We start from the raw sequence: 15241 nt of genomic DNA, 5'->3' as shown, positions 1-15241 counted from the left end.
GTGATGCTTCTTTAACAGGTGATGCAATTCATGAATAAGATGGCTGGAAATGAATACGTTGGGTTCAGTAATGCCACGTAAGTATGTTTTTTAGTTTAAAAAATTCCTCTTTACCCAGTTTCTTCTTACATCTATACGTAGTTCTGTGTTAGGTAGTAAATACAGTCGATCTCGGTTTTTGAATGTAATCCGTTCTGGAAGACCGTTCGACTTCCGAAACGTTTGAAAACCGAGTCACAATGGGCAGTCGGCAATTTCAATGGAGAAAATTGGAAAAACCTCAGCGGAAGCCGTTGGATTTCCAAGGCATGTTCGAAAACGAAAACAATTACTTCTGGGTTTTCAGGGTTCAAAAACTGAAACGTTTGGCTTCCGAGACGCTCGAAAACCGAGGTTCCACTGTAGTTCAAACAAGTGTTGGTTTATTCAAATGGAGCATTATTTATGCTTGCCCTCATCAAACACTCCCTTTTCTGAGTCCTGTAGCACTTAAGGAAAAGGAGGCGTGATTCCTGCAAAGGCCCAGTGAGGCAGTTTATCCTTTGCAAGTTTGGCTTTTGGGGAAAGCACCACAGTGCCTCGCTACTGTTGCTGCCTCCAAAACTCCACTTCTTCCAAGCTCTCTTGAAAGAAGAAAATATATTTCTTTTTCTTCTTTTAGGATTTTTTTGGGGGGAGGGAGCAGTAGCAGGGCATGCCCATCTGTAGTACAAAAACTACTTCTCTCCAATTTTTTGTGGAGGGCGATAGGTGGTTTTTCTCCTGCAGAGTTGGATTCCTGGTGGAAGGTACCAGCATCCCGTTTTTACTTCCCTCTGCAATAACTGAGCAGAAAAGGAAATAAACCACCACCACCCCACGAAAAAGGCAGGCAGTACTGTTCCTTTTTCCATCAGGTTTTGCTGGATGCAGCGGCTGGTGTTTTTTCTCAGCAGCTCAGCTTGCCAGAGGGAAAGCATTTTTGAGGATGAAAGGAGAAAGAGTTTTTGCCATGAGCAGGACATTTTGCGAAAGCACAGGGAGTGTTCACTAGACAGCAGAAAGACATTGCTACTGGCAAATAGGATTATGAAATCCTGATTAAAATAAGCTCAGGATGCTTGAAGGAGTGTCTCCACCCCCATTGTTCTGCCCGGACACTGAGGTCCAGTGCCAAGGGCCTTCTGGCGGTTCCCTTGCTGCAAGAAGCCAAGTTACAGGTAACCAGGCAGAGGGCCTTCTCGGTAGTGGCACCTGCCCTGTGGAACACCCTCCCACCAGATGTCAAAGAGAAAAACAACTACAGTACCAGACTTTTAGAAGACATCTGAAGGCAGCCCTGTTTAGGGAAGCTTTTAATGTTTAATACATCATTGTATTTTAATATTCTGTTGGAAGTTGCCCAGAGTGGCTGGGGAAACCCAGCCAGATGGGCGGGGTATAAATAAATTATTATTATTATTATTATTATTATTATTATTATTATTATTATTATTAAATTTCATTGCTTCATTGCCTGCGTTTGAGCCAACAAAAGTCAACCAGAATAAACAGATCTTAAAAGCTGCTGAAAGATGTTTTGGCATTGGAACATCTTCTATGGAAAGAACTGGATTGCTGTAGTTCAGCCATCCCTGAGTGAATGCTTCTCTGTGTCTTTTGCAGTCTATGTTTGATTCATTATGTTATGTGGTCTGGCTCAAGGAACAGACTGCGTTGGAGATGCTCAAACAGAGCTGTTAATAGCTTTGTAAGTTATGGAGGGAGGTAGCTCCTTGAACTGTGTTTCAAAAGCAATATGAAGCCAGTGCAGATTCTAGAGCAGGCATCCCCAAACTTCGGCCCTCCAGATGTTTTGGACTACAATTTCCATCTTCCCCAACCACTGGTCCTGTTAGCTAGGGATCATGGGAGTTGTAGGCCAAAACATCTGGAGGGCCGCAGTTTGGGGATGCCTGTTCTAGAGTGCTGATAGAATTGGCATCCATTGATGGCTTGCCAGGAAGCAGCTTGCTGTACCAGTGTAAGCCTGGTCTGGCTTCAAAGTTCATAGAAAGGTGCATGATCAGAGTTGGAAAGGAACATGAGGGCCATTTAGTCCAACCCCCTGTAACGCTGGAATCTTTTGCCCAACATGGGACTCAAACCCACAACCCTGAGATTAAAAGTCTCATGCTGTACCCACTGAGCTACATTATATGGGAACTGCAGGTTGCTACTCCCTTGCTCATCCAATATATGCAATGAAACACAATCGTGGAATACTTCTAGTTTAGAAATTGTTTGTTTTTTGCTGCAAAACTAAGAATTGCTTGTTGCATCTGTAAAACTTCCCCTTTCCTGGGAGTGGGCCCCATTGCACTTAGCACAAGTTACTTCTGTGTAGACACGTATAGATTTGCGCAGACCATATTTTACAACCCTTTCTAGTTTCCTTATTTGCAGTTTTACTGAAAATTTATTCAAATCAGACAATGGAGAAATGCTCAATATGTGGCCCTTGTTGTTGTTTTGGCCAGTAATGCCCTATGACACTAATTAGTTTTTAAACTAAGCTTGTGTCTTGCTAAACCTGTAGATTGGGTAGCTAACATTTTTTGGGCCAGTGGGCAGCCACATTTGGAATTTTTAAAATTTCCTGGGGGCTCCCACATCCCAAAGAACAGAAAAAAAGACAGGGCCACAAAAAGGCACAGGCGTGCTCCCCCCCCCCCAATCAGTGGAGAAAAGTCATGTACACCAACCATCACTGTGCTCAGTGGTCTCATATGCATTGTAGCTTTTTAAGGGATTAAAGGCAAAGACCTTTCACAGACGCCACAGGAGAGGCACCCATGAGTCGGTAACCCTTGATGTAGCCACTTAAGCCTCTCTCTTAAAGGTAGCAGAACTATCAACATTAACAAAATGTCATCAGCATACAGAAATTAATTCTGCCTTGCTAAATAAATATTATGGTGCTTTTCAGAAAGTTGTATCCTAGTCAGAAGCTTTCAATACTGTTAATAAGTGTCCTGGTCTTAAGGTGCATTTTCGTATTTCCTCACACTAGGTTCCAGTCTGAAAGAGAGAGTGGAGATCGAAACTTTGCAATAGGTTACTATCTGAAAGAAAAAAAGGTATGTTGGAGGATTACATAGCCACCAATTCCTTAACTTTTCAGGCTATGTACTGTACTAAGCAAACTACCACAGAACAGACTTTCAAATACCAGTGGTACCTCGACTTACAAAGGCGACCCGTTCCGCGGCGCTCTTCGTAAGTTGAAGTCTTCGGTGGTTGAAGCGCCCATTTTGTGCATGTGTGAAGCGCGACTTTGCGCTTCTGCGCATGCGCCGACTGTGCGCGCCGCGAAAAGACTTCCGGGTTTGCCGACTTCAGAAGTCGAAACCTTTGGAAGTCGAGTCATTTGGATGTCGAGGTACCACTGTACAGTCAAACCTCGGTTGTCAAATGTAATCTGTTCTGGAAGACAGTTTGACCTCCGAAAAGTCCGACAACCAAGGATCAAAGGGCAGTCAGCAAAGTCAATGGAGGGGGGTGGGGACAACTAATTGGAAGCCGTCCAGCTTCTGAAAATTGTTCGAAAACGGGAGCGGTTACTTCCAGGTTTTCTGCATTTGGGAGCTGAAACATTGCAAAACGGAGGCGTTTGGGAGCCAAGGTGTGACTATATGCATAATAAGTATAGCACAGGCATCCCCAAACTTTGGCCCTCCAGATGTTTTGGACTACAATTCCCATCTTCCCCGACCACTGGTCCTGTTAGCTAGGGATCATGGGAGTTGTAGGCCAAAACATCTGGAGGGCCGCAGTTTGGGGATGCCTGGTATAGCGTATAATGGTGATTCACCAAAGGGTGCATGCAAGGTAATGCAGCAGTTTCTGCTGTCTGGAAGCACACTTAACAGACTTGTTTATTTGTATGCCACTTTTCCACAAGATGGTGTCCAAAGTGGCTCTTGCATATCTCAGATGTACCTATTCCTCTACAAATATGAAGTCACAAAGGGCCTGTTCTGTCAGCAGAAACTACCTCTAATTGGCTTTTGGCTGTGATGTCATGATATCTGAAACCTCACGGCCTAGCTTATGTACTAAAATCCTGTCCTATTTTTTGTAGTGTTTTCCAGAAGGCACAGATATGGTTGGCATATTGGACTTCTACTTCCAGGTAATTATCTGAACTTCATGTCTATAATCCTGAAAGGGAAATGTAAAAAGCTACAGAAATAATTGGGCAAGTGTAACACTGACAAAAATCTCAAAACTGGGGTCAACAGTTAAATACTTAATTAACTTACTTTTGCACATTTCATAAAGACAATAAAAATGCTGTACTCCAATATCAGATGCTATCAAAATATCTTTAAAATGTTATTGTAGCTTTAGTCTATGGAAGTTAGAGTAAGTTATCTTAGCAGTGAATTCCTATTACAGGTTACAAACAGCCTAGCCAACAAACTTTTTGGATTACAAACACTTCAAAACCGGAAATGAGTGTTCCGTTTTGTTGGCACGCGGGAGCAGAGGGACCCAGTGCTTTCTCTCCACAATGCATGCCAGGCCTACACACCCTCGCCCCGGTCCCTCTGTGCACTCCGCTCCCCCAGCCTCAAGAGGTGCGCCTTCTCCTGCCTTGCGCAAAGCACCAGCTCGAGAGCGAGCAAGCGTGGAGCTCAGCCCGGTGGCGGCGGCAAATGAGGGAGCCACAGACCTGCGCTTTGCCTACTGCTTCCTCCAGATCACCCCAGCTGCCAGAACTGAGCTCCCTGCTCACTCCTTCCATTGCCATCCTGCCTCCTTCCCAGGATGGGGCGGGTGCAGCAACGCAGGCAGGCAGCTGGAGCCAGGGAGCCCAAAGAGCCGTGCACCTGCCATTCCGTTTGCCTGCAGTTGGCTCTTCCACAGCAGAGGGACCCATAAGCGGAGAAGGGGGTCACTGCAGCATCATCCCATGAAAGCGCCGACTGCAGGCAAACGGAATGGCAGGCGCGCAGCTCTTTGGCATTCCTCCCTAATCTGCTGACAGCTCATTCCATATGCTGCAGTCTATTGCTGGATCTAGTTTTTGTAAGGCAGTCTTTTAATCTATTTACTTATACAGTATACCACTTGTGTGTAATAGTTTGTAACTGTTCCTACTCTCACTCCCTACCTTTCTTAAGCTGTGTTCCATAGAAGTGACTTGCGAATCGGCCAGCGTAATGGCAGCAACATTGGCTAATGGAGGGTTTTGCCCAATCACTGGTGAGAGGGTACTGAGCCCAGAAGCCGTTCGGAACACTCTAAGTTTAATGCACTCCTGTGGCATGTATGACTTCTCAGGACAGTTTGCCTTCCACGTAAGTAGCATTTTCAAACTAGTGTTTAGTAGACGCGCCTATAGGAAACATTTAGGCTAAGCAGTATCATTCACTCTCTAAAGTAGCAATTTTAAGCTTTTACTTAATGTTATTTTATCTAAATTGTTTATATGCTGCCTTCCATCAAAACGGATTCAGTTTATATCACTATAAAGTGACAAGACACAAAGTTGAAAATACAATTCAATAAAACAAAGCTAACAGTAAAAGCTGTAGTTTAAATAGCAAATAAATAAATAAATAACCCAGCAGAATGTTATTTAAATAAATAAGTAGGTGAGAACGAAAAGTTTAGCGAAGTTGACACCACGCAAACATCCATGGGGAGGTCATTACATACCTGGTTGACGGCTGCTTCTCTTCTGATGGCAGGCGCACTCTGACAAGGACGTTTGAATTAGAGTATGGGGACACTGATAATGAATCTCAAACTGTTTAGGACTTTGCCTGTTTGTTTCAGGGTCCAATTCTATTGTGAAATTCTTTTAAAAGCTGGTGTGATCGTGGTCTTAATGAACTGTTCTAGTTGATGTTCTGAACTGAAGCTTCCAATCAGTCTTCGGAGACTGCTGCACATGTAACAACACACTGCAGTAGCTTAACCAGGAGGTTATGGCAGCCTGGGTAACCATAGTAAGACCACTCCCTATCCAGCAGTGGTCACAAGCTGTCTCTGTGATAATGGCAAACTAGTCAAACTAGTCAAAGGCTCTTTGTCTTTTGGAGGCCCAAGCTGTCTCTGTGATAATGGCAAACTCCGAGCTTACCTGTATGAGTGCACCAACTAAATAATACCTGGGACATGAGTTGACACCAATAAGTCAATCCTAAAAAGCTGTCCTTAGGACTATTTCAGTTATGGATGACCACCGAACATTTAAGTTTTGATATCTTTTAAGTCCTTAAATGTAAGCCTTCCTGTTGTTCCCTTTAATCTAGGTTGGTCTTCCTGCAAAATCAGGGGTTGCTGGTGGCATTCTGCTGGTTGTTCCCAATGTTATGGGCATGATGTGCTGGTCCCCTCCTCTGGACAAGATGGGCAACAGCGTTAAGGGGATACACTTTTGTCACGTAAGCAGCAAGGGTACTCACTTGCATATTTTCTTGGGTTTGCATCAGAATTTTAGTAGACTTTCTGTTTTCATGCCCACCTCAGATTTCATCATAAACTAACAGATGATGGGCAGTCAAAGCTGTACTTCCTCTGCAGAATTATTTTTACAAGTGTTTGGAAAATGTTGTCTGGAAAAACCTTTTTCAGATTCCAACATGAATGGTGGTTTGTGTTAGGGCTGAGCCAGATACTAAGGCGTGTACATTATTTCATTGTGAAAGAAGATATTCAGGGCTCCTAGAAGCTTGCCAGAGCAGGTTTGCCTGTTCCTTGCCCCATTTGGCTGCAATTTGCATGGTATTTTGAGAAAATAGCCAGCTGCCTTCTGAATAATCAAGCTCCAAAAAGCAACTGGACAGTGTTGTATCATGATGTCACTGAGGGGACCTGTTAAACAAAAATGATGCTAAATCTGCAGCTTTCAGCTGCAGCTGCAAAAAGGGAGTACATTTTGCAGGTGAAAAAGTTTTCCAAAATGCACTTCTCTGTTTCAGTCTGTTTTTGGCTGCCAAAAATGCCGATTCTTTGCTTTCTATTCACCTACTAATCCATAAGTTTCAACAATATTTCAAACCAATTTTAGATTATTATTATTTTGCAAAATTTGTATCAACAAGTGAGCTTTTCTAATGGGCTCCAGTTAGCTATGTAATCAGATAATAACAGACTAGATGTGTAAAGCATAGAAACTTGTAAACTTTATTGGTTTGCATATAGAACAAAATGTGATGTTCTTCCCATTGCAGGAACTGGTATCTTTGTGCAATTTCCATAATTACGATAATTTGAGGCACTTTGCAAAGAAGCTTGATCCTCGCAGGGAAGGTGGTGATCAGCGGGTAAGTAGAAAAGGTATTTCAGGTTATTAGTGTGTATTGTGTATTTACTAGGTTTCTCCTTTTCCGAAATAAGATTGCTCAATGACATGTATTGCATCAATATGTAAATTCTAATGGTTCAAGTTCAGTTTACCTAATTGCCATAACTGGAGCTTAGTACCAGATGTTGTGTTTTAGTCATTTTGCCTACTCTGTTAGTAACTTGGCACCTGGTAGCACACTAGATTTTGCTGTTGCTTTTAGCATGCCTTGGTTTGGTTTAGTATATTCAGGCCAGCCTCAAGCAAGGCTATCATTTATAGAAAGATCTAAAGTCATCTTGGGCCAATTAACTATGGAGCAACATTGGCATGCCTTCCAAAGTACAGTAGTACCTCGGTTTTCGAGTGTCTCAGAAGCCGAACATTTTGATGTTCGAACACCAATTTTCGAACACTGAAAACCCAGAAGTGAATGCTTCCGTTTTCAAACGTTGAACGGTTTCCGAGACGCTTTTCTCAATTGAATTTGCCGACCGCCCCTTGCCACCTCGGTTGTCGAACGTTTTGGAAGTTGAATGGTCTTCTGGAATGGGTTACATTTGACAACCGAGGTACCACTCACTGTATAGTTAAGTCTCTGTGTACATGTTTGCAGTATAGATGTGAAAAAACCCTTTGTTATTCTTGATGCTCAGGGTAGCAGTTGTGAACTGCCTTTTGCAGTGCCTGGTGCTCTGTTGGCTGCATTAAGAATTGCTAGAAAAAGGAAGGAAGCTTCCCATTTAGTTTTTTTCCTAACTATACTGGGTGGCTTGGAGAGATGCTTATGCAACCTTCCTCTTCTGGCTATGGCTCTTAAGTCTTATGCAGTACTTTGGGGGCGCAGTTTTGATATATATATATTTTTTTGGGGGGGGAAGGACTACGATTTTTGGCCAGGTCAAACTGAACCATGGCTGGGATCGCCATGCTGTTGTGGGAATGACCCCCTGCCCACCTGCAGCTCCTAGGACAGGGGAGCAGCAGTGTGTGAAGCCTTGTGGGGAGGGGATAACTGAAGAAGGAAAGGTAACCCCCGAATCCAAGAATTGGGTGAAGCTGGTTGGAGGAGTGGCTCTTGCCTTCCCCCTGGCTCCACCTTCTGCATTGCAGAAATCCCCTTAACCTTCTCAAAACTGAATGCATAACCATGTCAAGAGGTAGTGGAAAGTCAGTGCTATCAGCTGGCTTAACGCTAATTGCTAAATATCAATAATGCTAGAATGTTTCCCCCCACCACCAGTAATCTAATAAATAATGTGTGTTGCTTGAACAACCAGCATTCCTATGGACCACTGGACTATGAGAGCCTTCAGCAAGAACTTGCATTAAAAGAGACTGTGTGGAAAAAAGTGTCACCCGAGGCAAATGAGGACGTCTCCACTACTGTAGTATATAGAATGGAAGGTCGAGGAGAGCAAAACTAAAAGAAATGGGCTCTAGTTTCAGAGAGTTGGTTTTCATCTTTAAACATGCTCCCTTTTCTCTAGATCGCACAGTTCCAGAGAAGCTAGTTTTGTTTTCAGTGTTTTGTAAATAACTTCTCCGAGATACCAAAGATTAATATCTGGTTTTATGCAGATTCATTTTAATCGCTTTTTCAGAAAGCAAGCGGAAAATAAAGCACGAAAATGTGTGTCACCTACACTTGCAATTGTATCATGCTTAAGGAATGAATTCAAAAGGGAATTTTAATGGGGTATTAAAATACAGAAAATTTGCAATGCAGCAAAACACAAAGGTATATTGGCTAGAAAAGAAAATTGGAACAATAGATGTAGAAAATAATAATACCCGAATCATATATTTTTTATAAGTGGATAAATTTTACTGTTGTCACAATTTGCTTGGATTTTAACAGACTGTTAAACAAATCCTGTTAGTTTTTTCTCTCTGTGTGTCTTTTAGTATCTTAATCCTAAACATTTAGAAGCAGGTTCATTTGCTTTCAGTTCAAGCAAATAAATGCAAAGTCATTCAACTTGTGCAACATTGGAAAAGGCTGAAAATGAATGGAGGTGATAGGATTCTTTGTATCAGTCGTTATGTAACAGTATGTAGAAACCTAGTTTAAACAACTCTTAAATATATTGAAATATACTAAAGTATAGAATAGTATTGATAAGTTCAAGTTAATCTTCTAAAAGCAGCATATTAGGAAACCATGCTTGCATTGTGCCTTTGACTTCTGTAAAATGATAGAACCAGTGGTTGAGAGATACATACTCCATATATATTATAATATATATATTACTGTAGAGTCTACCAAAAATATCCCAGAAATAAATAATAGGTGCAATAAGAAAGAAGGCGTTTCACATTAGAGAGCCCTTTAACACACGGAGGCATTGCTTTTCTGCCGTTCGCTGAAAGTGGTATTTAGTGCTTTCAAGAACCTCCAGTTTTAACATAGCAAGGGGAAGGAGCCTTGTGGTAGTCTCTACATTTTTACATGCAGTAGGTGGCCAGTTTCAAATCCTGGCACCTCCAGGTAGATCTGGAGCTTTTGTATGAAATTCCTAGAGAGATGTTGCCAATCACTGTAAAGTTTGGCTGTAGTGAGGTGGATGAGCTGGTGGTCTGACTTCATATAAATCTACTTCCTATGTAATTAGCAACCCTGTTTCCCCTTGGCCAATATCTTCTTAGAATGTCTGCTCACAGGAAATTTACATTCAACAAATGTCCTTTCTAATGTTAATTAAAAGCTTCCTGTTCAGAAGTTCAACCTGCTTCATTGCTTCTGTGATCCTTGTTGCTGAAAGAGCGGTGATGAATTACCCCTTATTTAGTCAGCTTCTGTTCCTGGTGTGTGTCAATTTAAGTCTGTGCTGCTTCACTATAATGAAATAAAAGAGGGGATAAAAAGTAATAATGAAAAGCAACATCTCTTTCCTCCCTCACCACCACCACCCTTTGTGGGAGACAAAAGTGCTTTCAGTGACATTGCTGTGCTTTCTGTGATAAGAGAGGGGGTCAGGGGTCAGCACTTTGTAAGTGCACCAGTTCCAGTACAGGATTGGTTCTGCCAATGTACCTGAAAACACTAACCTCACCACCACCTCTCCCTCCCAGTAAATACAACAATGGTCCTGAGAGGAGGTTAGGTATCCAGCACTGCCTCTCCCCCAAAAAGGGGGGGGGTTAAATAAAAGACAGTTTATCCCCACCTGCTGACGTGGGGAAGCAATAAAACGGTCTGAACCTGCAAACAGGAAGCTTTCACTTGAAAGGTACAGTTCCCCTAAGAAGTCCTAATAGTGAACTGCTAGTGCACAACTGACAGGATGTTGCTGCAATTGCATTTTACAGCAAAACCCCCACAACAAATCAGGTCTGGGAAAAGCACAGAAGGATAACACAAAACACTAGATTGCAATGGTTTAACAACAGCGTTGTGCCGATTCCTTGCAAAAAGTGAATGAACAAGAGATGTCCACCCCAGAGGAAAGGGTTAGTGTGGAAGCAACCTACATCTTTGATCTAGAACCAGCCATGAAGAAAGTAGATCATGATCCACTTGTGTACCACTTAGCGCCTTTGGGCTACTTGGATTCCTGAAAAGAATGCTGGATTAAGTGGATGCGAGTCTGATTTTGTACAGTATTTCTCAGAGTAATCACTGGCTAACTTTTTAATGCACATTTGATTGTTCCTAAACTGATAGGAGATCTGGAGTATGAAGTCTGTCTTTGTGAGTTTAAAACATGTTGGTGAATCACACAAGAGCAAAATACTGCTATCCCTGTCCTAGATAAGGGACATTCAAAGCTTTGTGTGGGAATGGAGGGCAAGGGAGCGAGGCGGCATCTGTAATTAAGGGATGGGTGTTCGTGTATCTGCCTTCCTCCCCAGTGAATTAGGAGGCCCCTGCAGTTTTCTGAACATGAAATCTTGTCTAAAAGAGGAGAGAGTTGCAATCTGAAGACCCACCACCAGTTGATCCCAAGGAAGGAAAATATCCAAACAAGCCCTCAGACAAACATGGGTGTCTTCATTGTATGGGAGATGTGTGCGGTGACTGATGAACCTGAGCAGCAATAAAGAGGAGGAGCATGCACTAAGCCAGGGTTGTGCTCTAAAAGCTTTAGAAAGAAGGAAATAAACCAAAATTGCAAATTGCAAAAATTCTATGGGGTCTGGAATGATAAATTAGCACAACTGTTGGGAGAGTGGAATGTGGCACTCAGAGTCTCCTGTATTGTGATTGGGATGACCTGAATAATTATATTTGGATTGGAAGGTGTTACGGTCACATTCCTATTGGTAGGGTGGCCTATTGAAGACAATCTGGTATCTTTAGCTGGTGCAAAATTCAGCCACTATAATGCTTGTAGCTAGGCAGTTCATTATACCAATTTTACATTGGCTATCCATTTGTTTTGAGGCTTAGTTTAAAGGTTATTTGAAGGACCTCTTATAACTTATATGAATCTCCCTGGGTCCTAAGATTGATCTCACAGGTCCTGCTTCCTGGCCTACCACTAAGGCTGATCAAGGTCAGGGAGTATCAGGGACAAGGCCTTTTCAGTAGTGGCCCCTGTATTTAAATAATTCCCTTTCCTGAGAATTCTGCTTGGCCCCTTCCCTTGAGATCTTTAAGCAAACTCTGATGGTGTTTTTTATACTGCTGGGCTTCTTGATTGCCCCTTATATTGCTGGCTGCCTATAATTTTATTTTCTGCTGTTTTGTTATGGGTTTTTTTTGCGTTCAACTGTTTCGTTTTTACACATCTGTTATAAGCTGCCTTGTGATGGCTTGCCCTAAAACGGAGAGTGGCAATTAATAATAATAATAATAATAACAATTCTGTCCTCTTTAAATTTCTATGGCTCTGGATGCTTCCTGAGGAGAGATGATGAAGCATGGACTTGTGTTCGCTTGTGTAATCCTCCACTCCTGTGTGTATTTTTCTCCCCATGTTTCCTTGGGGATATTGGCCTCACACTTTCAGAAAGTTGAGCCTACACAAGGTTTAGCCTGGAGGATGGCTCATGGGAGACCATGAAAACATCAATTCATGTGGTGTGGAAAGTGATGCTCAGAGAATGGGTTTCAGCTTCCCTGACTCATCAGCGCTTTTGCGACTTGTCTGGGCTGTTGCTTTCAGTTAATTACAAAATATTTGCTGGTCTTTGGCGTCCTTTTGGTGTCCTTCACATGCCCCTATAATTTGTTCAGTGTGTTTAAGTTGAAAGCAATTTAAACTCTTTCCTTTACTAACTTATGGTTGTAGTCCACAAAGTTGTCCTGTCTGTGCAATAATTTCTGCTTGTGCAATGAAAGTCCCTCTCCTCTCTGCAATGTGGAGGGGTTGGGGGGAGGAATGCCATAGAAAGAGAGAAGGGACTTGTGGAAATGAGATGACTTCTTTGGATTCAATCCATAATGCCTAGACCAATATGAATGAGCAACCTCGACTCTCCAAGACCTTTCAGACATGCCTCACTGCTTGTGCATGAGCTGAAACATGCTCAAGCCTCAGGTTTGTTCTTCTCTACAGCATTTAATTTCACTTTCTATTAATCCTGGCTTGTCATAAAGTATGAAATGGGAGACCTTGATTTACAATTTTTAAACTCTGGCTGGCTAAACCAGCTACTTTGCTTTGACCAGCGTTCATAATTTGAAATTTATTTCTGATTTGTATGTAATGACAAGCCCAGCATTCACAGAAAGTGAAACAAAACCAGCCATGTGAGCCTCTCTGCAAAAGAAAATGTAATATGAATCTGGGGAATGTAGGTTTTGCATTCAAGTTAAACACCATCTGAAGCATGTCGTGTATGAAAATGCTCTATGTGACCTTAAGAAAAAGGATGTGAACTCAGCTTACTAGTGGGTCTGGTTAAACAGAGCAGTGGCTACATTCCAGTGGGGGAATTTGTCAGATGAGCAAGACCATGAATATGTTATTAAAAGCTGATAGAATATTAGCATGCTTTTGTCTAAATATTCTTAATAAAGCTTAATGTACATTTGTGTTCACGGCAATAACAGTTCTTGATATTCAAGCAATTTACTTGTCGTATTTCTTTTCCCTTTTCCTTTTTTGTTGGCATCCTTAATGCTCCTTTGGAAATGTAAATGCATTTAGATTTTGCTTTAGCTTGTGTTGTATGCTTTTGCTTCAGTTGAAGTGATATGTCATGTGTCCCATTATTTTCATTTGCATTGTATGTTATTTATGTATCTCCAGCACATACACTTTTGTACTATAATAAATTTTATTTTGAGCTGCTCAGTTTGTATTTTTTTTTGTTCCTTTTCAATAGCAACTAGATCCATGATTTGAAACTAGGAATAAAAAACACTTTCCATAATCTCCTGTGTTTAAATCAAAATAGCATTCTATATAAATTTGAAGAATAGAGAGTTCAGTATAAGCTCTAGCCAGCTTTTAGTTCCATTTTAAAATTGTAATTTTAACTTTTTTTTGCATAACAGCTTGTGTTCATTTTCTAGTCCTGCAATTTTTGTTAGAACCACATTATATTTGGTGGGGCGTTTTGTGAACATGTTGGCTTGAATCCAAACGGCGGCATTTGCTGTATTTGCTGCCACCTCCCACATTTCTGATGTAGACCATTGTGCTAACTGCAAAAGCACTCCTGGGTGTTTGAAAAATCTTTGGTTTGGGGTAGTGGTGGGTGAAAGGCTAGTTAGGACCAGTTGGCAAAAATAGGTGATTCTCACCCCTCCCTGCAAATTATCAGAAATGCTATAACATTCATGCACTGAGCACTTTGGATTATGTAACTTATATAATGATGCTTACTTACTAGGTCATACAGTTTTGAGCTTAAACAAGTGTCCAATTAGTCTAATACCTTATGTTATATCTTATACAAGCTGCATGCTTGTGTAGGCAAGAACTGATCACACAGATGAACATTTCCTTTGCTTTTTTTTTATCAAAGCAGCTCCCAAAAGCCAACAAATTTGCCTTTTTGGCAGAGAGGGCTGCTGTGCAAAATCATTTTTTAGAAGCTTTTCTACCTTTATGCACGCACGGACGTGCCCATAATTCTGTGGATTGTGACTATAGACGCCAAATGAGAATTTATTTATTTTTAGTTCACTGAAATCACTGGCCACAATTAGACGCAGTTAACTGCATTCAGAAATGACTAGTTTCTCCCAGATTTAAGCTTGTGCATCTTGCTGCATCTTTATAGATTTGTTTATTGTGACTAACTACTAATAATGCAAAATGTATAGAACAGAATGGAAGCCAAAGAGAAGGAAAATACAAGTAGGGCAAAAGAACATGCACACTTCTTGGAAAGACTTGTTTGTGCTTTCCCCCCAGGTCTTGATAATACATGCCATTGAGATTCCAATCCTATACCCACTTACTAGGGAAGTCTGTAGGACTTACTGCTGAGTAAACATGTATAGTCGTACCTTGGAAGTCAAACGGAATCTGTTCTGGAAGTGCGTTCGACTTCTCAAATGTTCGCAAACCAAATTGCGGCTTCTGGTTGGCTGCAGGAACTGTTCGGGTTCCAAAAGAACGTTTGCAAACGGAACAATCACGTCCGAGTTTGCGGCGTTTGGGAGCCAAACCGTACTAATTCCAGCGCATTCGACAACCAAGGTACGACTGTATAGGATTGTGCTATAACATATGACACACTGTGTGTGCTTGGTCATGTTTATTTTTAATTATTTTACTGAGCAACATTAAAACCTCTGTAAGGGACCCAGGTGTTGCTGTGGGATAAACCACAGAGTCTAGGGCTTGCTGATCAGAAGGTCGGCGGTTCGAATCCCTGCAACGAGGTGAGCTCCTGTTGCTCGGTCCCAGCTCCTGCCCACCTAGCAGTTCGAAAGCACATCAAAGTGCAAGTAGATAAATAGGGACCGCTCCGGCGGGAAGGTAAACGCCGTTTCCGTGCGCTGCTCTAGTTCGCCAGAAG

The 15241-nt window shown here is 41.9% G+C and overlaps 1 protein-coding gene across 5 annotated transcripts in view; it reads left to right on the top strand.

Annotated features, from left to right (window-relative positions):
- Positions 1 to 15241, top strand: part of GLS (glutaminase) — a 67815-nt gene that overhangs the window by 24729 nt on the left and 27845 nt on the right. For 2 of the 5 annotated variants that reach the window (XM_035136214.3, XM_088676133.1), the window contains 7 exons: positions 19 to 77; positions 3032 to 3098; positions 4103 to 4153; positions 5148 to 5324; positions 6285 to 6416; positions 7206 to 7298; positions 8599 to 13560. In XM_035136214.3, coding sequence (XP_034992105.1) covers positions 19 to 77; positions 3032 to 3098; positions 4103 to 4153; positions 5148 to 5324; positions 6285 to 6416; positions 7206 to 7298; positions 8599 to 8745 — 726 coding nt within the window. In that variant the 3' untranslated portion in view covers positions 8746 to 13560. Of the gene's footprint in view, positions 1 to 18; positions 78 to 3031; positions 3099 to 4102; positions 4154 to 5147; positions 5325 to 6284; positions 6417 to 7205; positions 7299 to 8598; positions 13561 to 15241 lie in introns of those variants that run through there. The other 3 variants (XM_035136204.3, XM_035136223.3, XM_088676130.1) reach the window with 2 other exon arrangements.

This window comes from Zootoca vivipara, chromosome 1, assembly GCF_965207765.1.
Source record: "Zootoca vivipara chromosome 1, rZooViv2.hap1.1, whole genome shotgun sequence".
NCBI lineage: Eukaryota > Metazoa > Chordata > Lepidosauria > Squamata > Lacertidae > Zootoca > Zootoca vivipara.
Note: the sequence above shows the minus strand (reverse complement) of the source record. Positions and strands in the feature narration are given on the sequence as shown.